This window comes from Zalophus californianus, chromosome 7 (genome assembly GCF_009762305.2).
Source record: "Zalophus californianus isolate mZalCal1 chromosome 7, mZalCal1.pri.v2, whole genome shotgun sequence".
In the NCBI taxonomy this organism is placed as follows: Eukaryota; Metazoa; Chordata; class Mammalia; order Carnivora; family Otariidae; genus Zalophus; species Zalophus californianus.
Genome location: NC_045601.1, coordinates 81,693,038 through 81,719,197, shown reverse-complemented (window position 1 = coordinate 81,719,197; position 26,160 = coordinate 81,693,038). Strand labels below are relative to the sequence as shown.

The window sequence follows — 26,160 nt, the reverse complement described above, 5'->3', positions numbered from 1 at the left end:
TTAATACTAGGAAGCATAGTAGCTTTTGTTTTTGTTTTTGTTTTTTATAAGGGGGTACTGAAGTTTGTTCAACAGCAGCAGGCCCTGCTCAGCCCCCTACTCCACAGGGAATTAACCGTCACATTCCAGCCCTGTCATCAGAACAATGAAAGGTGAATGTTGTGCAAAACAGCTTGGGACCACTAACTGATGATGTCATTCCTCCCTTATATGGTTCATTATTGTGCAGATTTACTTTGGTCTGTGAAAAGGGGTGGAGCTGCCCAGGACTGGAAGGGGAGGCAGATCTTGAGAAGCAAAGCAAGTGAAGGGAATTACGCTCTCCACTGAGGAAAAGGCACTGGGGAGGCGGATGAAGTTGGGGGGGAAGAATGAGATAAAGAAAAGATATGCATAAAATGTCAAATGGGCCTCACTTCTGATTTTTCAAACTAGCTAAACTCTATACAGTTCTGTTCAGCACACGCTGGAATTTAAATAGGGATCCCTCTAGAGCCTCATCTGTGATTCAGCCAACAGGAGGGGATTCACAGTCAACCAGAGTGCCGGTTAACTTACATGCATCTAAGTGAAAACCCTGTGGTGTGGGCTGCAGAATGCCAAGTAACCTTTAGTTTAAGGATCATTGTGTCTTAAAAAAAAATCTTTTTTACCTGAATTTATTTCTTCCCTAGAAGTGTTTTGAAATGGCAAAAAACTGCTGTCCACACAAACCAAATGGGTGAATAGAGTCAGCCAAATTTCAAGGAATGTCTAGATCATCATTCATACAAATATTCTCAAAATCCTCTATCACCTTCAATTAGCTTCCCTTTTCTATCTTTTTTTCCCCTTGTTTCCTTCCTTCTTTTCTTCCTGAGTCTGTGAGTAATAATTCAGTCAAAAAACCATTAGGTAACAAAAGCTCCAGTATAATTTGGGCTAATATATATGCATAGAATTTGTATATCATTTATGTTAACATGCCATTTTAATTATAGAATAAAAGCATAGTATCAGATAAATTAGTCAAATTAACTCTAACAGATTAACTTTAAAGTTAGCAGAATTAAATGTTTGGAGAGCATTTTTGAGTCCTCAGATGCCTTTTATATTATACAAATATAAGCCATTATGTTATGGCATAGAAAAGAATATGAAGGAAAAATAAGCTAAAGATAATTGCTTTTCTATCTTTCTCATGTTCAATCATGTCTTTTGCTTTATGAACATGTCTGTCTTCGATCTTATCTAAACTTAGAACAATGATTAGTGCATGTTTCAGGGTTGCAGTTCCGAATAAAATGTTTTGATTATTGAGTTATTTTGGTAAAAATTCCATAAAACAACATTTATGGTTAAGGTAAAATTACAGATATTGAACAAATTAATTGATGGTTTGGGGCTTTTTGTTTTTGGGGGGGTGGTTTCCCAGCTATCTTAACATGATTGGGAAAAACCAAAATTGAAGAAGAAACTGCTGCCACCATGTGTTGTGTACAAGGCTGCACTAGTGTTGGGGCAAGGGGCTTCTTGGCAATCGAGAGACCTAAGACTGAATCTTGTCTTGGCACCTACTGGGTAGATAACCAAGAGGATGTCTTATAACTCTTCTGGCTTCAGTGGACTCAGCTGTCCAGTAGGGATAGGGATTTTAACTTGCAGGGTTAGGGGTGTCCGGGTGGCTCAGTTGGTTAAGCATCTGCCTTTGGCTCAGGTCATGCTCAACGGGAAGCCGATTTCTCCCTCTCCCGCTCCCCCTGCTTGTGCTCTCTCTCTCTCTCTCTCTCTGTCAAATAAATAAATAAAATCCTTAAAAAAAGAGAGAGAAATGAGTTCCTACAGGAAGGTCACTCTGCCTATTTCAAGGCTGTAAGTAGTAAGGAAATTTAATTTTTTCTTTTGCTTTTGTTTCCCACCTCAACATGAGTATGGTTGAAGATACGAGGGGTTTCCATCCTTGTATAAGTGAGACATAAGAACCTGATGAACCCAGAAGCCAGATGTCCTCAGGAGTGTTGCTCCAGACGCAGTCCTCCATCTGGCTCCTCAAACTTAGCAGAGGTTTCCATCACCTGATTTAACCAGAAATGTAGTTGATCCCGTAGCTAGAGTATTGCTGCATTTGCCTGATTGAATCTTTCATGCAGGGAACTTGTCAGCATGTCTACAGGCTAGGGGGCTGAAATTTTACTGAGCTTACAAGTAGTGCTTACTTGTATAACTGTATGTGTGGAGCAATTCATTTGGAGACTTGCTTTCATTGTGATATATCATTTGTCATGAGTTACCAGTATCTTCCAATAAGATCTGACTATTGGAAAAAAGCAAGCTAACTTGGCACAATTTGCCACGCCATGGTAAGGAGTTGGATTTTATTCTGAAGCATCTGATTTATATGACTAATATTTAGAGAAGGAACTTGAGTGCAGGGAGACCAAGAGTGGAAAGATGTCTAAAGGATGCTCTCGTGGTAGCCCGGACAAGCAATGGGATGGTGGCTTAGATAAGATTTTATCTTGGACTAGGGCAGTGGCAATGGTTCTGGAAAAAAAATGGACAAATTCCAGATATCATTTGGAAGCAAAATCAATACAACTTACTGGTGGTTATGTTTGGAAGGTTAAGAGAAAGAGAAGGATTAGGATGATTGCTTGCATTTTAGTTTGAGTAAATAGATGGAAGTACTGTTAACGGGGATAAGCATAAGAGGAATAGATTTTCAAGAAGTAACCAAGAGTTCCATTTTGGACACTGTAAGTTTGAGAAGCCTATTAAACATCCAAATGAGCTGGTCAAGTATGGACATCCACTCAATTATTATTTACTCAATGAAGTAAATAAACATTTTTGTTTAAAGAGGATTAGTAATTTTCTTTTCTATGAATGACATTCATTCAAACGGAAGCTCTCCCTTTCTCAAACTTCTTAGCATGTGTTAACTGAAATGTATACTCCAACTTAATTGAATGCACATGGAAAGTATTATCGTGATTACGGATCCATAGGCCAAGTCCTAAATCCACTGTGGGTGGGGATCTTCTAAGACAATCATAACTTCTTAGAGTCCTGGGTCCTAGAGACTGAATATCCAGGTTCCCATCATCCTTTAAGCATCTGGTTGCCACTGAGCATCATGACCTGAGCAAGTGGCTCTTAAAATCAAATCTTCTCACGATTGCTCCTTATTAAAATTAATCAGGAAAAGAAGAGATAAAGAGAACATATTTCCTACACATTCTGAGAAAAATCTAGTTTAGCATATGGCAAGTGGGAAGTTTCTCAGTGTGTGGGCGATTATTGGTCTTGCCAATTCAATGTGCTTTTATCTCAGGAGACATTTTTTGCTGCAGAGGAGGTTGTGCTCCAGAACTGTGAGAAGTGGATGCACTGGTGAGCTGGAGTGGGCAGACAAGGAGAAGTCATAGGATATGCTAAAAGCACTGTACTTTTCGTTCCTTAGTCAGAGGGTGGGAGTGGGGGTGCAGAACATTCTTCCAGGATCTCTCCCTGGAGGTTTGGTAATGGTGTATTAAGTCTGGGCAGTAGTTCTGCACACAATTATGCCTCCTTCCTTGGGAGAAATATAATCCCAAACTTCTCAAATGTTACAGATTCCAGAAGTCAGACAAATCTGTGAGCTTTAGAGAACTGAGTAAATCAGAGAATACTGGAGGAAGGATGGTAGGTGTAAATAAGTGGGTAAAGTAAGAATATTTCTGTAAGTAGAATATAGGATTTGCTGAAATTGTAACAAATGACAAAGACTAGGTAGACCAAAGCATTCCTCCCTTCTAAAAGCACACGGGATGCAGAGCAGCCATGACAGTCCACCATTTCCAGTTCCCTTCACATTTCAGATCAGATACATGTACTTCCTTGAGCATTTAAGAATAAAATAAATAGAAACTTCTATAGGAAGTAAACTTTTATAGGAAACTGAGAGTTATGCAGGAAATTTAAAGCAAATTCTTAAGGCACAGTGTTTCTGAACTTAAGAGGAATGAGTTGAGATTAAATAAAGTTGACCTCTAGTTTGTTTGCAGTTGAAGCTCACATTCAGCCCCTGAATAATTTGAATAGTTTCTTGGCTAAGAGTTCACATCCAAGAGCTGAATATGTTATGCATTGAGCATAAAAGACTCAACCTTTGATTAATCTTTTCTGTTCAAACTTTTCACCACCACAAAGTACTTTCCAAACACAAGCATTCTTGGAAAAAGAGTGCATACTCGGTCAAGGAGCCAGAAAGAAGCAATCTCCAAACACTGAAAACACCACCTTCCCAAGTTCCAACTCCCTCTCTGGAGTCCAGGATTTGTAATGCTAATCTGAGTACCTTCTTCCATCCTGGAAAAAAGGGAAAAATATCAAAGTGATGGAGTTGAATATTCACTGTGGTGCTAAGAGACAACATATTTTTCCAGCACTTTCCTTTCTTAACTCTTTCTTGGTGTACAAATTGACAAAAACAGCATTTTCCTGGTATTTAGCATGATGACAAATGGCTGCCAATTTCGGGCAGCATTCCCAAGGGTTTTCATACCAGAAGAATAATCTCATTTATTACTTTGCAATACCCAATTTTGTCCATGATGCTATAATAAACCATCAGCTTAGTTAAAAATCCAGTTCAGCTACTTTGGAATTTGGGGACCGAAAACTCCCAACCATTTGTTAGAAATTTTCACTTTGAATCCAGTTGCTTTTGCAACCTAGATGCAGTCATTTTTCTCTGGAAATTACACATCTCACTAATGATTCAATTAGGTCAAAAAAGATCTAAAAGAGATTTTGGTTTTGTGTTTCTAACATACAGAATGCCTATCAGACTTGGTCAATGGCCTGCCATTACAATAGCCTGGATTACAATTGATATCAGTGTCCTGAGAGATCAGACAAAAAAAAAAAAAAAAAATATATATATATATATATATATATATATATATATATATATATATATATATATTTTAATCTGTCACTATAGAGCACTTTTGCAACTTGGGTAGACTCTGAAGCTGTAAATGCTGACTAAAAATTTGCCTGTACCATGCAAGCTGGCCTATTTGTTATTTCCTAATGATCTTCATTGTCTGTTTCTTTTTTTTTTTTAAGATTTTACTTAATTTTTGGGGGAGAGAGAGTGTGAAAGAGACAAGGGTGAAGGGAGAGGGGGAGGGACAGAGGGAAGCCCTACCAGGGGCTCCCTCCAGGGACCCTGAGCTGAAGGCAGATGCTTAACCAACTGAGCCACCCAGGCGCCCCATAATTTTCTTAAAAATTTCCATCTGCCTGCACTTCCTGAGGGCTCTCTGATTAATACTGAAAATAGGCACACATTTTATTTGTATATATATGCTATATTACAATCAACTTTTTTTAATCCAAAAGTTATAAGGTAAATCTGCATTAGACTTTCTAAATAAATGAATTTGTATCTGTACTTCGTTTCATAACCCACAATAACTTCTGCATACAAAATACATACATTTAAACCCTTTAATTTGGTACACTAGTACACTTCCGATTAGCTTTTTTTCTCATTCAAAGCAGTTTGCTTTATGCAGCTGTTGGGAAAAGAAAATAATTATTCCCCAGGCTATTCTCTAAGTCAGTCCAAATTAGGTTTAAACTTTTATTCTTTTCAAGATATAAAATGTGTTTTTTCATTCCTCTTGAATTTACTGAATTTTTGAATATGCAAAGTTCTAGAAGTATAGGAGTAAATTTATGACCTCAGCAAAGGTACTACAACAGTTCTTCTTCCACAGGATGCCTATGTTACCACATATTTTACTTCTCATAAAATTTTATATAGCTAAAAATCCATAATACTTTTTTGGTAGAAAGTCATCATTTTCCAGCTATGTATTTCATAGTTATATTTTACTCCTCAAATATAATTTTTTTTATCACATAAGATTTATTTGTCCTTTGGAAACTTAAAAAAACAAATGCTAAATCTTCCCTCAACATAAACCACACTGTGATATTATTGGTTCTCCTAAAATGGCAGAAACCAGATGAGGCCAGAGAGAAATGACCCTGATTAAAATAAGATAAGTTTTCAGAGTGCCTGGGTGGCTCTGTCGGTTAAGCGTCTACCTTAGGCTCAGGTCTTGTTCCCAGGGTTCTGGGATCAAGCCCTGCATTGGGGTCCCTGCTCAGCAGGGTTCTGCTCCTCCCTCTGCCACCCTCCCATCCCCTCGTTGGTGTGCCTCTCTCTCAAATAGATAAATAAAATTTAAAAAAAAATAAGGTCAGTTTTCTTCCGTGTTTATGAAAGATTATCAATACTATACATAAAAGTAAATAAGCATTACTAAGGGTCCCAACTTCTTCCAACTAATTTGGAATGCCATCTTAACATATTTTAAATTTCCATATCTACTATATTCCATTACCAGAATTTCTATCCTCTCCACTGACCTACCTATTATTATACCAAAACAATACCATTTTACTTACTATAATTCTAAAATGAGTTTTTGTTTCTAGAAGGAAACTTTTCTACTACTTTTCATTTTCAAAATTTGACTATTCTTGCTTGTGTATTTTTTATATGAACTTTAGAATCACTTCATTTTGTTCCCATACCTTAAGAAAAATCCTGATGGTGTTTTTATTGGGATCACATTAAACTCATGGATTAAAATAAGGTGACATCTTTATGATGTTGAGTCCCCAGTTCTAGAATATGATAAAGTCTTTCCATTGGTCCCAGTCTTTTTCATATCTCCAGGTAGCATTTAAAATTTTTCTTTATGTAGATCTTTCACGTTCTTAAGTTTATTTCTAGATAGTTTATATTTAATGTAGTTTATTTTCTCATTTGGAAATAGGAAATATTGATTTTTGACTCTTGATTCTATGTAGTTTTATACTTTGCCACCTCACTTTATTGAAATCTCTAATTGTTTGCAGTAGGTTTTTAGTTTTCCTCAATCTACCTACAATCTAAATACAAAACAAATATATCCACCCAAACAATAGAAGAGTTTACTTTCCCAGTGCTTTGCATTGTTCTCAAAGTATCTTAGTTGGATAAAATGTACATTGTGATTTAGTGAAACTTGCATAAGTTTCCTCTTAGTGTTCAATACACAGGTGAGCAGAAGAAATATTCACTTTTAGGTATTATGTGCTATGCTTTGTGGTAAGGACTTTATATTCATTATCTCATGAACTTAAGCAACTCTATGACATAAGTACTCAGCTATACCCACTCTGTAGATGAAGAAACCAAGAATCACGGGGCACCTGGGTGGCTTAGTCAGTTAAGCATCTGCCTTCGGCTCAGGTCATGATCCCAGGGTCCTGGGATCCGGTCCCACAACGGGCTCCCTTCTCCACAGGGAGCCTGCTTCTCCTCTCTCTCTCTCATGAATAAATAAATAAATAATTAAAATCTTAAAAAAAAAGAAAGAAAGAAAGAAAGAAACCAAGAATCAGAGGGGTCAGTTAACTGGCCCAAGCTTACAGACAGGAAGTGGCAGGGTCAGAATTTGAAATCAGAGCTAGTTGGTTCCAAATGAAATGCATGAGACTGAGAAAACAACTGTCTCTAGGTTCTAGATTTTGAGGGGCTCTGGCACGCTGCAGCTAGAGTAACCCAGGGAGGAGTTAACCATAGTTGAAGAGGTTAGACTTAGCTCAGATGATCCCCTGAAGGTCACAAACCACTTGTACTCTGGAACCAACCACAATGCCACATGATTTCTCCTTAGCATACATATGGATTCTTTTTCTAATAAAGGGGGTACTGATTGCAGGCCTCAAACTGATATGCACAAGAAATAAATTATCTTCATTTTTCTGTATCTCTTATAATTTCTGCTATGGGTTCCCATTATACTTTATTTTAGTTCATTCTGTATAAGCTCAGTCAAGTCTGGTTTCCCTTAATACATTTAAAGATTCCTCAGTCAAGTCACGGTCTCCTGAATTAGTTCTAGGGTCTCAGAACCCTATTTCTGGAGTTGAGATTGAGTTCTGCGACCATCAAGAAGGTGGGCAAAAGGTCAGCTAGTCATCATTTTTCTGTACTGGCCTTCTTGGAGAGGCACCCTGTGGTCTCTTGTCTCAGGTGTCGATCTGCTCAGATTGCTGATCTAAATGAGTCACAGTTCTATCCTCCTGGCCAGCCATGCTTCATTTAGTCACATGGCCTTTCAGGGACATGGGGAAAATCTAGATATTCTTTTGTTGCATAGGGATACCCATTTTTACTCCATTTCTCCTGAATTATTTATCAGAGGGAGAGCCACAAGTTTTGCCATGCTTTTTGCTATGAACTGAATTGTGTCCCCCCCCCCCAAATTCATGCATTGAAGTCCTAACCCCCAAAGTGACTATATTTGGAGATGCAGCTTTTGGGAGGTAATAAAGGTTAATAAGTCATAAGGGTAAGGTTCTAATACAATAGGATGAGAGTTCCTGTAAAATCTCTCTCTTTCCATGTATCTGTACAGAGGAAAGGCCATGTGAACCTACAGTGAGAAGGTGGCCATCTACAAGCCAGGAAGGGAGACCTCACCAGAACCCAACCATTCTGGCACCCTGATCTCAGACTTCCAGCTTCCAGAACTGTGAGAAAATAGATTTCCTGTTGTTTAGGCCACCTAGTCTATTAGTTATGACAGACCAAGCAAACTAAGACACACTTGGACTCCAACTAGTCATCTCTTTACTCTCAAATTCTCCATACCATATCTATCTGTACTTTCTATTACTCTTCACCTTCCCTCTCTCCACCCTCTACTCCCCAAAAAAGCTCAGAACTGAGCCTCTTCTTTTGCACTATCTCCTCCCACAAATAACATAGATGGCTCTTGCTTTCTTGCTTCTCCAAGCATCTTATCTAACAGAAAAGATGAGGGGTGATAAAAATTGGATCCACTTGATTACATATTCTTTCTAAAGCTATACCTAGGTCTTTGCTTCTGAAATCCAAAGACAAGATATTGATTTCTCACTTTCATCAGTGGCAACTTTTCCTTGAAGCAGTGGTTGCTCTTAGCTGGCTGTTCAAATAAGAACAGGACACAGGATAACAGAAAATATTAGGTTAAAAAATCAAATTATTATCATACTGTAGTAAGTGTTTATATCTGAGCACAGGCAAATGAAAATGTCCAAGCTGTAACAATATTATAATTGAATTACTCAATCTTTGAGGTTGTAAGGGACAGGTTCACCCATACTACCTAAGATGATGGGAGTTATTAGTAAGAATACCCCAGAGTAAATTAATGCAGAAAACTGTCCCCACAACCAATCATGCCTAGAATGAAGTGGAATATTATACATCCTTTTGTGGCACACACCTAAAGTTCTAGCAACTCCACAGCAATGAGTGTGACCCAATGCTTGTCATCCTTTCAAAGGCAGGTGTCCACTGAAACCCCAGTCCTGTGATGTCGCTATGCTTTACTCTTAGAATTTCTCTGTCTCTGCTGGTTTTTTTCTTGGCTTCCGTTGTCTTTATGTCCTTCTGTTTCATATGCCCCCAAGAAAGTGTCTCAATGGGTTAGTCGGGCCTCATCAAACAGAGCCCACTATTTGGCAGTGTTCTCATGCCAGGCTACCTTCTAGGCCTCAGCCCCCCTAATGTCTAGGCTATCAAACGTTGCAAACTAGCCACATTAGAAAATAAATAGCCAAGAGGTGAATTTTGCTCACTGCACATTGTTTTATAAATTTGAGTCAACATTGAAAAATAGAAGATTTTACTAAAATCTGAGTTCTGTCTTTTCCTAAAAAATCAGAATTGGCAACAATGTGGCAACAGAATCCACAACCTAAAATCAAGTCAAGCACCCAGAGCTGAACTGTGACTTTCCCTGATAGTCAGAGCTTGCTATCTCCAGCCTAGGAGCCCCCAAGACTCATGCAGTGTGTGCTGAAGGGCTGGATCTGCTTCTTTCAGTTATTGCCTGGCCCTGAAGGTGTTTGAGTCTGAGACTTTTGTGACTTCTGTCCAGGACAGTTGATCCTGGTCTACATGGTTGTGACCAGCATTGAGGAGTCATATGACAGAAAGGAAAGAATGATGGTTATGTGAAAGGAGTTGCCTCTATTTCTCTCAGAAGAGGCCTCTTCAGTGAATCAGGTAGTTTCAGGAACTGTCTAGCAATTGCCTGAAAACTTTCTAAAAGAGAACAACTCAGTGATCAGTTCAGATCTAGAGACTCTGACAACCTGATCAACTCCCATTACTGGGCTCTCACTCTTTATCTCTCGTATTTAAATTCCAAATACTCTCCTCCATTCTTACTTCTCCTAGGGCTTTTCCAGAATAAGGGATATCAAATACCAGGACCGAGGCATTCTCATGTGTTAAAAATTGTGAAACAGTAAAGTGTGTTTCTTGTATATTGTTTCTCAAGTCCTCCCTTTGAATGCTTTTCCTTTTTAGTGGCCAGTTTTCTAGTGGTCACCCCTTTCTATAATGTTAGAATCCTTCCTGGGGCGCCTGGCTGGCTCAGTAGGTGGAGCGTGTGACTCTTGATCTCAGCGGTTTTGAGTTCGAGCCCCACATTGGGTGTAGAGATTGCTTAAAAATAAAATCTTTAATATATATATATGTGTGTGTGTGTGTGTGTGTGTGTGTGTGTGTGTGTGTGTATTAACATTCAGATTTGAATATAATCTAATAGGCTCCAAGGTTGTGAAGTACAGAGCCACCCAGGTAGCAGCACTACAAGATCCTGAATCATCAAATATGATTTTGTGGTATATTTAAAAATGTCTACAGGAAAGTAAAATGCATTTGAGAATATTTTCCATAACAGTAAAATAAGTTAATTTATATCATAACCTTTGATTAATCAGAAAATGTCGTTGATCAGATAATCCATTTTCCTAGGCATGTCTGTGAAAGTTATATTACTAAGACTGAAAAGTCTTAGATCAGAGGCTGCTATTTCATTGACCTTGAGAATGACGGTGCTATGAAGTTTGGGAAGATCACATCCACCTAAGACCCAGCATTTTTGTACAGTGGGATCTGGTGAAATGAACCCCAGGGACATTTTTAATGGACCCAGGCATATTTAATCTAGGGAGTGCCTACTTCAGGATGAGTGACATGCTCCTACTTCTACAGGGATGAAAGCAGATATGTTACTATCCTGGGTCTATTAAGAGGATCAACTCTTCTAACTCCAAACTTCCAACCCTAGGAAACTGTCTTTTTGAATTGTCAATTGCCTGGTCCCTTTAAGATGTAACATCACTTCCTTTATACCATCCTGACTTATCCCATCCTCCAACACAGATACCCAGCTGTGAGCTAGGAGTAACACTATAGCACCTCAGCCCCTTTCATTTCAATCACATTTGCCTGTAGGAAGTGGGATTTGCATAATGCAAGAGTAAGAGGAATTGGAAGGAGGAGTTCGATCCTCGCATTCTTTCAGAAAATCAACTGTAAAACCTATTCCTTCTGTGATTGAGTCTCTGAATTCTAATTCCTCTCCTTTCTTAAAAACTGTTTATTCCCAGCAATTTTCTTGGCCAGTAGAATACTGATAGTAATATCTCACGACCAAGTTAAGTTCTGTTACTCAAATTCTGAATCTGCAACAGAAAGGATGTGCAGTCCACAAAGTCACTGGCCAACTTTCCAAGTCATCTTTTCCTCCTCCATGCACTGGGGAAATGAAGCATTCACTTTAATCAGAAGAAGGTAAGAACTTTGAAGTATAAAAGATTATTATATTTTACTGTAAACTCAGTTCAAACATTGATTCTTCCAATTAACTATCGGTAATAACCTTGGTAGAAGGAACTTACCCTGTCTGCTTCCCCATGTGCCAAACAGGGATAGTAATTATGCATCATATAGTTTTGCAAGGATTGAACAGGATGTATATTTGTCCAGCATATCAGGGAAGTCAATAAAAGCTAACTCTGCTATCCAATAGCATCTAGCAGAGTGCTAAGCACAGAGAAGGAGGCTCAGTTTTTTGCTAATATGTTCCATCAATTGATTACTTTCTGCTTGATAAGACTTGATCTTTTTACACACCATTGCAATCTTTTCCTACAAAGTGCTTTATTATGACTCTCCAAGCTACCAGTGAGAAAAGTCTATTTTATTGCCATATTTTAAAGATAAGGCATCTGACTCTAAAAAAAAAAAAAAGACTTAACGGGTATGATGCCAGAGAACGACGTGTGAATTTTTTTCTATAAAGTGGGCTAGGATTATTTCCCAGGATTCCAGGCAACTAGAGAAACTTTTTGAAGACTTGCTCTGACCGGTCATTTCCCAGCATAGGAGAGGGTAGTAGTGCAGCCTGTCCCACCAGCCACGGGGCAAAGCCATTCCCCTTCATGTTGACCAAAATAGGGCTCGAAAACTTCCCTTCCATTCAAGCCCCTGCTCCTGCATTCTCTGCTTTGTAAGTTAAGAGATTTCTCTTGAGATGCTGATTTGTACCTTAAAAAAAATGAACTTATGCTTGGAAAGCTTGCTGCAATATTATATGATGATGTAATTATTTATATAGTCACGGCTGAGCCTATAGAAGCCAAAAGCTTTAAAATCTATATCTACAGTTATAGATTTAGACAGTATTCCCACACGTCATTTACACACACACACACACACACACACACACACACCTCAAATATTTCTTTAAGTTTCAGACCACTTTTGATGTAACTGTGTTCTCTCTATTTTGACATTCTTGAAGCAGCCCTAGTGAAGCTTAAGATTAAAATCACAAGTCTTGGGCGCCTGGGTGGCTCAGATGGTTAAGCGTCTGCCTTCGGCTCAGGTCATGATCCCGGGGTCCTGGGATCGAGGCCCGCATCGGGCTCCCTGCTCCTCGGGAGCCTGCTTCTCCCTCTGCCTCTCTCTCTCTCTCATGAATAAATAAATAAAATTAAAAAAATAAAAAAAAAAAAAAAAAAAAAAAAAATCACAAGTCTTGCACTTCAGACAGAGAATAAAGTATAAACGCTGAAGGTGATCTCATGTGCTCAGAATTAAGCCTTTAAAGGTCAAGCTGACTTAAAATATGGAATAAACAATATAGCATTTAGAAAAGGAGCTTTCTTTACCCAGTCTTAACTAATGCAATGAAGTATATTTTCATCTTTATTATTAACAATGCTAGTTAAGCAATGCATTTTTTTCATGCTATTTTCCTCTTTTTAATTTGGGAATATGACTTTGTAAAAATAAATATGCAGTAAATAATGGCAATAAATTATGATCACAGTTTGCTGACAGAATAAAGGAAGCCCAGAACAATATATTGCCCATTTTAGGTTAATAATTAGCAGAATTTTTATATAAGATGAATTTAACAACTCCTGAAAAGTTAAAAATAATTTCTGCTTCTATTATTTTTACATTAGCAGGGTCTAGGTCAGTGGCAATAACAAGGAGGCAGCTTGGAGGGGGGCTTTATTTAGCCCCCTCATAAGCATCATCAGCCTCCCATCATAACTACCCCAAACAGAATCCAACCAAAGTAGAGCACTGTGTATGCTATTCAAACTGAGCTCCAAACAAGTCCCCAGGCTGCTTCTTCCAACAGATGCTATCTCAAAGCTTCTCCTATCTTGACAGTCTAGAGACACCCCTCATTTGCATATCTCTGTTTATATCCTCCCAATAACCATCATTCTGCCTTTTAAGAGTTTATGTCATAGTTTGGCCCTAAGAGCCTGGAGGTGGGGAGCCCACACACAGAGAGAGGAAACAAAAAACAAGCCATTTTGCGCAAGGGACTCATTTGCACAAAAGTGCCAGACCACTGTGTACTGTGATCTGAGTTGAGCTAGATAATTTTTCTGGGCCTCAATTTCTCCACCCATAGAATGAAGGACTTAAAGGGGTTGATCTCATAAGTCCTTTGCTGGGCTCCGAGCCTCGGATTCCTGGTCTCATCAAATATCTCAATTTGGATTGCTCATCAAATATCTCAATTTGGATTGCTCATCAAATATCTCAATTTGGATTGCTTATCAACACCTGCTACTGATCCTGCATATCTGGGTCCCTTTTGTTATTTTTAACCATTTTTCCGCAGGAAATGAAAAACTCCAGCAGGATAATTACAGAGAATCAAGCCAAGATGCTACCCCGTGGGGAAAGTCCCCTTAGCTCGGCACCCCTCCCATCACCCCACCACCACCAAATGAAAAGCTGTCTGGGGTAGAAACCGCCCCCAGAGTTGCACTGTCAGTGGGAGAAGCTGAGTAAGATCATATGAAGCAAACCACTCGGCTTATCTCTAGTCTGCCTTTCTTCCTTCCTTTACTTATGCTCACAGTAGAAACAAAGGGAAATGTTTTAAAGTTCCTGGCTTCTCCTCCACCCCAAAAGGGACTTTTCTGGAGAAGGGGAAGGGAGGGCAAAACAAAGAAGGAAACAAGGACTTGGAACAGTCTACAGGAGGACTCCCACTCATGCTCGGAAATGCTGGTTGCCTATTAGGTGCAGCCCCACATCCCCGGCAGGTGCTGCGGCTCCCGGAGCCCTGGCTGAGGCCCGAGGGACGCGGACTTTGTGGGGGAGGGGCTCCTGGGTGACTTGGCCACGGGAAAGAAAGCCTCGGGGTCAGCAAACTGCCAGTCCCCATAAGTAGATCTAATTATGACTGCTTACTTCAAAAAGAGGATTTAACCCAAAGCAGATTTAGCAGGGCAGTTTCCAAAGGGCAGCAGGAATCCCGGGCCTGACCTTTGAGAAAATCCTATAGGCTTCACTGCCTCTGAGAACTCGGCAAGCCAGTCACCGTAGACTCTGCAGATCGCAGAGAAATTCAGGGATGCCAACTTGAGTTATCAGGGTCCTAATGGGGGTGTTTAATTTAGCATAACAGGTGTCTGGCAGGGCGTGCCCACCACAGCGTGTGCACTGGTGGTCAGTCAGAGGATTGTTCTGGGGGAAAACAATGACAGTAAAAAATATAAAGTACTCAAGTATAACCTGTGAAGTCAAAAATACTATTTAAAAACCTTAAGGTGGTTTGATATGTAAGTAAGCATCAAAGATCTCTTAGTGAATTCTTATCTAATACAGGAAAGTTTGCTGATGTATCCCAGTAGTGCTGCTGATCAAAGTATCAAAAGCATCTTAAGATAATTTTTTTAAAAATTTTTACTTTGATTTTAAAAACCTAGGTAGCACTTTGCTCAGGGGAAGTGGTTGCTGGAGTTTTAGTAAAATCAGACAACTCCAAAAGGGTACAGAGGATTGGAATTGTTCATCTAGAGTTGATCAACATGAAGTTAGTAAATAAACACATCTGGGATAAGCTTATTGTAGAGTATAAAAGTACTTTGTGAACTATAAAGCTCTCCCTCGTGTGTTATTATTTCAATTACTCTCACAGAACACAAAAATCAGGAAGACAAAAAAGAAAGGAAAAGAAACAGCCTGGATAAGTACAGTCTTTCCATCCACACACTTCATTCAACTGATGAATCACTGAACTCTACCTCTGAAACATATAATACACTAAATGTTAATTAGTTGAATTTAAATAACATTTAAAAATAAATAAACCAACAACCCTGTAAGTGAACTGGTGCCACCTCAAGCATTCAGCTTACGGGGGTAACTGTAGAAAAGTCAGGTGTGTCTGGTTCTAAATCAAATCATTTACAATGTGACTGGAAAACAATTCACACAGGTGTTCTTTAAAATTATTTGATTTCAGATCTTTTAAGAAGTCACTATCAAACAAGCGCCTACTCTTTCACCTGACCACATTCCAACACAGAATCCCTACCCAGAGGGCTGTTGTAGAAATGCATAATTTACACTGTCATTAAAACCTTGTTTGCAAGATCCACGCTTGAGGTTGGAAAGTTCACAGAGACTGAGGGAGTGGAGTTTATTCTCAGAGCTTGGTTACCCCAAAAATGTCAAATTAGGCCATCTGTTTGTTCAAACACAAAGCTGATAAACCTTAGCTTACAGGAGCAGAAGACAGGCTTAAAGGAATGGAGAGTATTGTACATTACGCTCCAGCAAAGAGAACTTTGTTCTGTTTTCCATTTCTCCTTCCCCAACGGATGTGTCAAGTCCAACAATAAGTAAAAATTACCAATAATTTTTTAAACATTTAACACAAACCCGTGCTGCTTCATGCATTTATTTACTCTTACTGTGACAGCTTTTTCTTATAAGCAAACTAATCTGGGAAAACCATCTCTCTTTCTTGTAACTAAATATATGATAAAGCTGGGATTAGGAAAGCTGTCTCCAAGTGGCTCTTAATTTGCAAGTCCTAAACACAGAAGCAGACTCGCTTGGTAACTCAAAGCATCAGGATTGGATGTCACCGGTTTCAAAGACTGTGGAATTCACAGACATAACCATTCAGCGGAGGAAAGAAAAGGGAGAGAATAAGCTAAAAGAAGATGCTGAACAAAACTGGAGAATATAGAAGAGTTCATTACAAAACTTTTCAAGTTGGAGTCGCAACTTCAAACATGGTGATCCCAGGGTCTGAGAGAACTACCTGCCAGGACAGATATCAATGCTCAACACGTGGAGGTTTTGTTTGGGGTTGTTTTTGTTATTGTTTTTTTACACCGAGTTTTAAGAGTTATGCAACCCTTAGAAAGCAGGTAGTTCTAGTCATTAAATAATTTATACACAATGAAATATTAAGATTTTCTGTTGTGGTATTAAGGATGAACAGGATTCATTTTAAATGGTTAAGCTTACAAATTTTTCAACCACTTATTCAGGAAGTAAAAGTAGATTATTTTCCATAGAAGGAAATTAGTAGAGCGGCTTTTCGAACGTAGGTGCTTCATTGATCATATATGAGCTCCCCAGATTTGTTTCCAGCTGTATGGCTTTATGGCTCTCAACGTCCTAGAGGGAATCGGGCATCCCACCCCGTGCACCCCCAAACCTATTCACATGGATGATTGCAGGTAAAAGTCTGTCTCACTTTCTACAAGCCATTCAGGTCACAAACCACTCGGAACTCAGAGTCAGAACCTGGGTTCCCGTCTGTGGTGTCACCAGGCTGAAGTCGGCTCCCGGACCAGAGGGACAGAGACTAAAGGACGGCAGGGCTCTCCTGTGACTGGGACACGCATGCACATTACCTCTCCCGCTCCTGCTCCAGCAGGTTGGTGAAGTCGTCGCTCTTGTTCATGTAGTCAGTGTGTTTGTGCTTCTCGCTCTCTAACTCATACACCGTGCGCCGGTGACACTTCTCTGCCAGCAGCAACTGCTCTAGCATGCGCCGGTACGTCTCCTTCTGTTTTTCCTCAAGTCTGTCCAGCTGCGTAAACCAACATGGGAAAGAGCTTACTATTTCATTTGATTTGCATAGGACTCAAAATATTGTATTGATCTAGTGATTTATTATCTGAAGGAGAGAACGTTGAGTCTGGTGTCCTCTGCCATTTTCCCCATTCCATCATTTTGTCTAGGCCAACTGGCTCTCCAAACTAGCCATAACAAGGCTGCAGTAACTTCTGGCCTCCTGGCCCTTTTGCTGCGAGCAGATGTATGGTTCCTCAACTTTTGAGAGAACAAACTCTTTCGCTATTTCCGTGAGATGGCACAAAACCCTATACTTAGCAAGAAAGAAGATAACGGTTCTCCCGGTCTCAGAAAAATTAAGAGCTCAGCATGGTACCTGTACCAAACTTCTCCCCTGGGAAGTCATTATCATCATCACAATCTTTTTTAAGACTTGCCATTACATGCACTTCTAGGAAAAGTATGGGAAGGATCCACAGTCCTCTCTCTTCAAAATATGCTAAATATAGGGAGGATTTCAGGACTTATAGAGAGCACATGTCTCAGACTAAAAGAGATGCTGTCAAATATTATTACAGGACTTTTTAAAAAAGAATTTATTTGAGAGAGGGAGAGCGAGAGAAAGTGAGCGCGTGGGTGGGGGGAGGGGCAGAGGAAGAAGGAGAGAATCTCATGCAGACTCGCTGTTGAGTGTGAAGACAGTCACAGGGCTGGGTCCCACGACCCTGAGAGCATGACCTGAGCCAAAATCAAGAGTACGCTGCTTAACAGACTGAGCCACCCAGGTGCCCCAATTACAGGGCTTTTTGTGCCTATTTCTCTGCCAGCCTAGAAGACCTTTAAAGGGAGCTTTGATGAAATTTTTAGTTCCTACTGCCTAACACAGTGCCTGGGACAAAGTAAGTGTTCAGTAAATGTTTGTTCAATTGGACCAAATCTTGCAATATTAATAGTTCCCTATCCTACTCTCCTCTTCAAACTCTAGTACAGGGTTTCTCAACTTCAGCACTACTGACATTTTCGGCCAAATCATTCTTTATTTTAGGCAGCTGTTTTGTGCACTGGAGGATGTGTGGCAGCATCCTGGACATGCACTGGGTGTGTGGCAGCATCCTGGATGTGCACTGGGTGTGTGGCAGCATCCTGGACATGTACTGGATGTGTGGTAGTATGTGCAAAGGATATGTGGCAGCATCCTTGGTCTCTGCCCCCTAGGTGCCAGTAGTACTACTTCCGACTGTGACAAACCTATCCTCAGACGTTGCCAAATGTCCCTCGAAGGGCAAAACACTTCCACCACCACCCACCCCAAATTGAGAACCACAGCTTTAGTCGAAATATATTTAAAATCCATTCTCAATCTACAACCTACCCCCTAAAACTTAATGGGGGTAATTCCATGCGGCATCAGCATCAGAGTTCTTCCACTGGGTTCTCCATGTTTGTCCCTCAGTCATATGGAGGATCTGAGGTTACCTCTACAGTTGTGTGAGATCTCCATTGTGGGGATCATTTCTGGGCCCCCAAATAAAAGAGATACTGCCTGCATAATCCTTAGTGTTTCTGACCAGATCCGCATCGCTTTGTGTAAGAGTCTGTGACTAGACAGACTGGTAGAGAAGCCCAGGTTAACTGGCGGTAAATAATATTTGATACCATTAGGGATTGGCAAATTGTACTTTTATGTGTTCTGATAAATATCTGTAGTCTTAAAAGGACAGCTTCTACAAGACATTTCCTTCAATGGAATGTCCCTATTACAAACTATTCTCCCCAGGAACTCTTCCATCTTTTTACTATGTGATTTTCATCATATATTATAGAATTTGTCAAGCATTTTTATCAATGTAGAAAGAGCAACTCTTTCCCTCTTTTGATCTTCTCTACTTTATCATGAAGTAGGACCCACATTTCTTTTGAAAGTATTTGGAAAGCAGCTTCTGCCTATTTCTTCATACCCTCCCTTAGGGAAGGAGGGGTGACTTATTTGAAAGTTGTAACCCAGCAATTGCACTATAAGGTATTTACCCAAAGGACACAAAAAATACTGATTCAAAGGGGCACATGCACCCCTATGGTTTATAGCAGCATTATCAACAATAGCCAAACCATGGAAAGAGCCCAAGTGTCCATCGACTAATGAATGGATAAAGAAGATGTGATATATATATACACACACACATATATATAATGGAATATTACTCAGCCATCAAAAGAATGAAATCTTGCCATTTGCAACAACATGGATGGAACTAGAGTATAATGTTAAGCGAAATAAGTCAGAGAAAGATAAATACCCTACGATTTCACTCATATGTGGAATTTAAGAAACAAAACAGATGAACATAAGGGAAAGGAAAAAGAAGCAAATAATACATTATATGTTAAAAAAAAAAGAAGATAGCAGGAGGGGAAGAATGAAGGGGGGGAAATCGGAGGGGGAGACGAACCATGAGAGACTATGGACTCTGAAAAACAAACTGAAGGTTCTAGAGGGGAGGGGGTGGGAGGATGTGTTGACCTGGTGGTGGGTATTAAGGAGGGCACGTTCTGCATGGAGCACTGGGTGTAATGCGCAAACAGTGAATCATGGAACACTACATCAAAAACTAATGATATAATGTATGGTGATTAATATAACATAATAAAAAAATTGAAAAAAGGAAAAAGAAAGTTATATTTGGGCTAGGGAACTAGGCACAAGCAGCTCAGCCTTTTCATTTCTTATTTTTTTACTCTGCCTGCCATAAAATGGTACACTGTGCTCTGAAGCCCCAAACTCTCCTTCAAGTGGTTTCTCCAAAGTCTAGGAGGGAAAGCAATAGAAAGTCTGGTGGTATTCATTTGTCTATTCAGACCAATAATAAAACTAAATGCTTTAACTCAACTATCCAACTCCTGCAGTTACTCTCAGTCCCTTCAAGGAACTCTGGAGGGGAAGATGGGGGCATTATTAACTGAATAGCTAAGATATTCAGAAAAATAGACATTGTGAGGGCATGTGGAGAAAAACAGCTTATGTTGATATGAAGTGTTCTGAGTCAGCCTAGGTAGAAGGTAGACCTTAGCTTTAGTATGTCCTGTCCACATGGGCCTTTGAGATTGGTTGTTCTCAGCAGCTACAGTCCCGGGGCTAGCCCACTGGAGCAGTTGCTGGGGTCTCAGCAGGCCATGTTCCCCTCACCTACACTAGCATAGTTTGACCTCAACACTGATTATATAATCAGGAAGACATCTCTTTGTCTTGTAATGCACTGAAAGGATGCCAAGACACTGGTGTGCACACTGGTTTTCACACAGAACTGCAGGCCCAGCCTTTAAACTGCAGAGGTAGCAAATTCCTTTTTAGCAATAAAGCATTCATGTGTGAGGATCTAGCTTTCAATTTTAAATTCTAGATGTAAGAACCAACCTAGGTAGCAAGAGATCAGCTGTACGAGACCCTGTTTCTTGTTACTTAGGTGGGCTAAGCTCTCTCTTGGATCTATGTGACTTGTCTAGAGGCTCTGAAGACCACCTCCCATAACTCTGGGCTCTGTTGATTCATTAATCATGTCACTATGTCCATAACTTTTGATTTTCAGTATCCAAACTGTGGCTCAACTTAGAGGAATAGTTGCTTTTATTAATGAATAGTGAAAGTGAAATGGGAACCTGTTACTTTAGAAATACAGCTCTCACTTGGACAGAGGTGGAAGGAAAATGAAATGAGATCATCATAACACCAAAGGCCAAAAGGAGACTATACCGGGAAGTCTTATTCTACTAAATCAAGTTGTTGGAGAAGAGGTTTAAGGACTTGAGATGGAGAGAAATTTCAGCATGTTTTAGACAAAAGAATCATGGTTGAGGAAGTGCTTTTAGCTGTTATCAGCAGAAGGCTAACTGGAGCAGTATTAAGGGATTTGGGAAGAGACAGATCTACTGAATCTAAATCTAAATCTAATTCTACTAAAGAGGAAACAAAAAGTCTTAAAGACCAAACTGGAATACACAAGAGAGAAATGGATCTAAGTGCTCTGAAAGATAGGGCTATAAAGAAGGGAGATATTTTAGTCATTATTTGAATCAAAATGTGTGACCAGAGGACGTAGAGATAGGTGAGCACAGGGAACAGAGCAATGTGAGTCCCCCCCAAAAAGTGTTGGAATCCAGAAAATGTCTGAGGAATGTGCTGTAAAATTGCTGATAGTTCTCCATGAGATCAGTTGGGAGCCATTCTCTTGAAGACTGCAACAGCTATTAGAAGTGGATACATAAAATATAGACAGATTTAAGAATTACATTCTGAGAAGATTAAGGTAGAACATTTGAAGCATTATTTGGTGAGTTTCAGTGTGTCAGCTAAAATAGATGGGCCCTGAGTGAACACGTTTGAGAATCTTGGAGATGTAGAGTTTGAAGGAAAGATGAGTCGAACATCAGGGGATTCAGGCAGGACAGTAACATAAACAGTTCAAACATGGATATACTAAGATGAGAAAAGACTCGTCTGTCAGTGAGGATTATCCAACCCAAGGACATAAACGTAGATAAGATTTGTTTTAAACAAAGGATCCTGTTGGCAGGCTCATAACTCCTTGATTTTACTTCTATCACTGAGGGAGACCATATAATACAGAACACAGAAGGTAACTGCCCCAGACTGACTGGAATCCTGTTGTAGTTAAAGGATTTTCTCTACATGCCTTCCCTCCCTTAGACATCGCCTAAGTCTCTACTTTGGTCTTGCTAAGAGTAACATGGGCCTGCATTATGCTGAGTCATTTTGCTTGAGATAAACTGACTATGGAACTGAGGATTTTCTTGTATTTTTAATACTTATGCATGTAAGTTTGGTATTATGATACTTTCATGTGTTCTAATAATTCTTTAGACTCTTCAATAAAAGGGGAATAGGGAGACTTTAGGATATATTAGTTAAACTTTGAAAATGCTTAAGATTAAGATCCCTCTGGCTAAAGCTAAGCAGAATAAGAATTTGGGAAGGAAAGACACTGAAACCTTGATTTCTTTGGAATTTTACTTAAGAATTATGAACTTTCATATCCTGGATTTTAATTCACAAAGAAGCTCAGGGGGATTTAATATTTGCTGCTTAATTTCTCCCCAGATATTTGGCAAGGCAGAGGGGGTCTACCACATGGGGTTCATTGCTTAACCTCTGGTGAGTTCTATTGGATAACCTAGCTGGGCCTAATTTGGTACAGAAATTAAAATGAGCAGTGATTTTGGGGCTTAAGATGCAGCATGGATTCTAAGAATAAGAGCTAGACTATCCGCTCATGGTCCCAGGAGGCTAATGGAACAGTGATTGTATTGGAATCGGCCCTCATGAAGTTGAAAGAAGGACTCCTGCTCCTGGGTAACAACTTGATTGTTAAATCCAAAAGGTTAGGAGACCCCAAATTTGTAGATGGTAGAAGATAAATCTTTTCTCCTTCTAGCATTCTATTTTCCCCACAAAGCAGGACCTTACCATTTTGTCAGTATTGGGAAAAGTAGCCTCTGTCTTTCTCTCTACCTCCTCACTCATTCCTCCCCAAGTGAGGAATAACTCTTCAGATTGTGAGGTGAGGGGAGAAAGAAACCAAAAAGCTTGTCCAGCTGAGCCAGTTCTAAAAGGATCACCCACAGGGCGGGTGTTTTCTGCTCTGCTCCTCTGCCCACGAGATAGGAACCCTTGGGTTAGGCCTACTTTCTGAAGGTAGGTCAGAAACTCCTTCTTTGGGTACTTTCAATAGAATTCACTGGGTTAGAGGCAGTGCTTTTGGTAAGTGTGTGTGCTTTCAGACCTACCTCTCCTTTGAGGTGTTATCCCAAGCTCTAACTTGGGAGAAAAGAATTAGGAAACCTAAATGATATCCAAACTGAGTTCTCCAATCCAGGGGGTTATCATAAGAATATTTAATGAATATTTTGACTTCATTATGTCTTTCACTCCTAAAACCCCTCCAAGTTTGGAACTAATTATAGGTGTGAGAGAATATCACAATATCACGCTCAAATCCCAGCAAATGCTAATGGATAGTATTTGTTGAGTACTCAGTATGTACCAGACACTGTGTTAAGAGCTTTACAGACATTGCTTCATTTAATCTTTACAACAACTCTAGGAGATACACATTGTTGTTACTCCCACCTGACAGAGAAGGAAATAAACTTAGAGAGCTGAAGTGACCCACCCAAAGCCATATGCAGCTGGTAACCGTGGCTCTCAGACATGGAAGTGGATCCAGTCAGTTGACTGCATCCCATCATAAATCATCTCTTAACATTTTAGGCAAAGATTAAAACAAGAGCTCCGGCTTATCCTTGCTGCAGAAATTAGGGTAATTACGGGACCATCAGTCTGCTGTGAATACTGTCTCAAGCGGATCTTATCTGAGATCTGTCAAACTGAGCTTCTACAAAGGCTTGACATAAGATAATATATTATCTTTTATATTATATTATTATCTTTTATATTGTAATAAATTGCTTCACTTTTAATTTCTGTGTTCTTTTTCTTCATTTATGATGCTAATTTCATATCTCTGCATTTTTTTACATGAATTCTGAAGTCAGTATGGCTAGATCTAGCAACTATTTGCCTAGTTTAGCCTCAAACTTCTACTACAACATGAGAATACTTTTAATATGTAGTATCATGGGAAATTAATAACAATAGTAAATAGTTCCTAACACAATCTTATATAAAAATGATTAAATATAGCCCTATTAGATTTCATCTTAAAGAATTGTCCTAAGCATTTCATTGGGATTTTGCCTCAACCATTGCATTTTAGCTACTCACGTGAGACCATTTTAACTATGACAGAGTCTGTGAGACACTAAAACACAGTCCCTTTGTAAATAACAATAATAAAATAAATGTCCATCAATACAATATCAATAATCAATTTAATTTTAGGTTACCAATTTAATAATGATCCTGACAACTCAATGCCAAAACTGATGAGCACTTCAAATTTTTACACACATCATCTCCTAGAGAAATAAAAGAGTAACAGACTGCAAGAGCATGTAATTAGCGTAATTACATGAGAAATATATTTCAGGCTTTAAGTATATTTAAGGAAATGCTTCTAAAATTCTTATCATTGCAATGCATCCACTATAATTCATGTGATTCATATTACATTGTAAATTCATATAATTTATTTAATTATACTTTAATTCTATACTAGTGTAGCATAAAAATTTTGCCTTTGAAAGAAAATGTTAAAGCATGTAAAATGGAAAATGTGAAGCCATCACTCTGAGGTACCCTTATATACGGGAACTTGTTGATGTCCTATTTTTACCTCTGAAATCGGTTTCTCATAGACATCTTCTCCTATAGACTTCTCCTGGGCTAGGATGGCATCTCGGTGCAGGACTCGCAGCACTTTCTCTGGTTCTGCAGACCCATAATGAGCCTCCAGAACCTCAGGCTTGGTTTTCTCTGTCTTCAGCATGTGGATCACATCTTCCCTGGCCTGTGGTAGAGTGCGGCAAGGTCAGATGGTTGACAACATAAATCACATGCCAGACTCACAAAATCAACACAAAGCTTATTGAACACATCCCCATCTCTTCGGGACTATTGGCAAATTCACTGGGTATTTTGTTCTTATTTTTTATCAGAAGCAGATTGGCAAGCAGTTACTCTGCTTCAGGTTGCTAGGAAGCAGGCAAGCAGAAAACGGATTTGTGCTAATATTAACTACATAAAAATTGCTTTATCTAAGTAGAAAAGATTCTGAGTGCTTTTGAATCAGGAGGACCTGGGATACTTGCCCATTTCACTGTAAATGAGGTCAAGGACAATTTAAAGTTTTCTAGTTTTCTATTTATGCTCTCAAAGAAGCATTCAAATCTGGTTTCCCCATTCTAGTTATAACTCTATGTGTAATTAACAAAAACAGCCTTTATTAGTGAGTTCCTGTTTCCCATCAAGTGATTCATTTTATACAGAAACACATGGTTGGGAACTCACATGGTGCTGCACTGGGCTTTTCGATCTAAGACATTCACACCAAAGGTGAAACTAAACTCCTGTAACATCCAGACTACCAATCACAAGAGCCAGATTGGTGGGGTCAGTGTTGTTCTTTTGGTTTCTCAGCAAAACTTTAGGACTTTGTTGAGTTCTTGAGAAAACCACATGATTATAGGTTTTATATCATATTGACTATGGATCTCATCACATAATGCAAATACATCTGGATGCATTTTCTACTGGTTAGTAGTGATGAATTTTCTAGTTATGATGGAGCTGACATTTGGTAAATGTACCCCCATCTGGTCATATACTTGTTTTTTCCAGTAATGGTTATGGGTATGAAGTATCTGGACCTCATGCCAACTTATACCAAAGAACAAACTAGTGGGCAAGAGTTGCAGTCTATGACAATAGAATAAAGTTTTCCCCTTTGTTACGCTAACTATGGGTTTGAAATTATAAACCTGGCTCATTATCATGGTATTCTAAACAAAGGAGTTAACTAGTTAGTCTTAAGACAAGAGCATTATAAAGTTTCTCTTTCTTGAGGTTTCTCACTTTTATTGCTTTTTCATAGTCTCAAAATTAATCTAATTCCAGATGGCTAAAGACTATTATGGAAACGTCAATAGACTGGAATTTGCAGATTTTCCCCATGTTGTCTCTGCCACATTTATATGTGCTCATTTCAAGACAAAAATTGGAAAATATTAATTTTGAAATAACTAGTAGTTTGGAATTAGCAAGAAAGTGAAAGTCAGAAAATAATTTAATGGAAAAGCAATGTGTTTCCACATAGAATAAAAGAACTTAAGGATAGATGCAGTACCAGGCTATCCTATACAGTATCTTTGCACAGTTTAGAAAAAGGTGTCTACTTCCTCTGGGAGATACAGCCTGAGTCAGAGTGCAGCTTACCTAGCAAGAAAAGAAAGGGCTA

The 26,160-nt window shown here is 39.2% G+C and overlaps 1 protein-coding gene across 5 annotated transcripts in view; it reads right to left on the bottom strand.

The window, feature by feature from the left end:
* FILIP1 (filamin A interacting protein 1) overlaps window positions 1-26,160 on the bottom strand; it is a 203,254-nt gene that overhangs the window by 46,225 nt on the left and 130,869 nt on the right. For all 5 annotated transcript variants that reach the window (XM_027603576.2, XM_027603572.1, XM_027603573.1 and 2 more), the window contains 2 exons: window positions 24,541-24,714; window positions 17,071-17,249 (listed from right to left, as the gene is read on the bottom strand). In XM_027603576.2, the coding sequence (XP_027459377.1) occupies window positions 17,071-17,249; window positions 24,541-24,714 (353 nt within the window). The remainder of the gene's footprint in view (window positions 1-17,070; window positions 17,250-24,540; window positions 24,715-26,160) is intronic.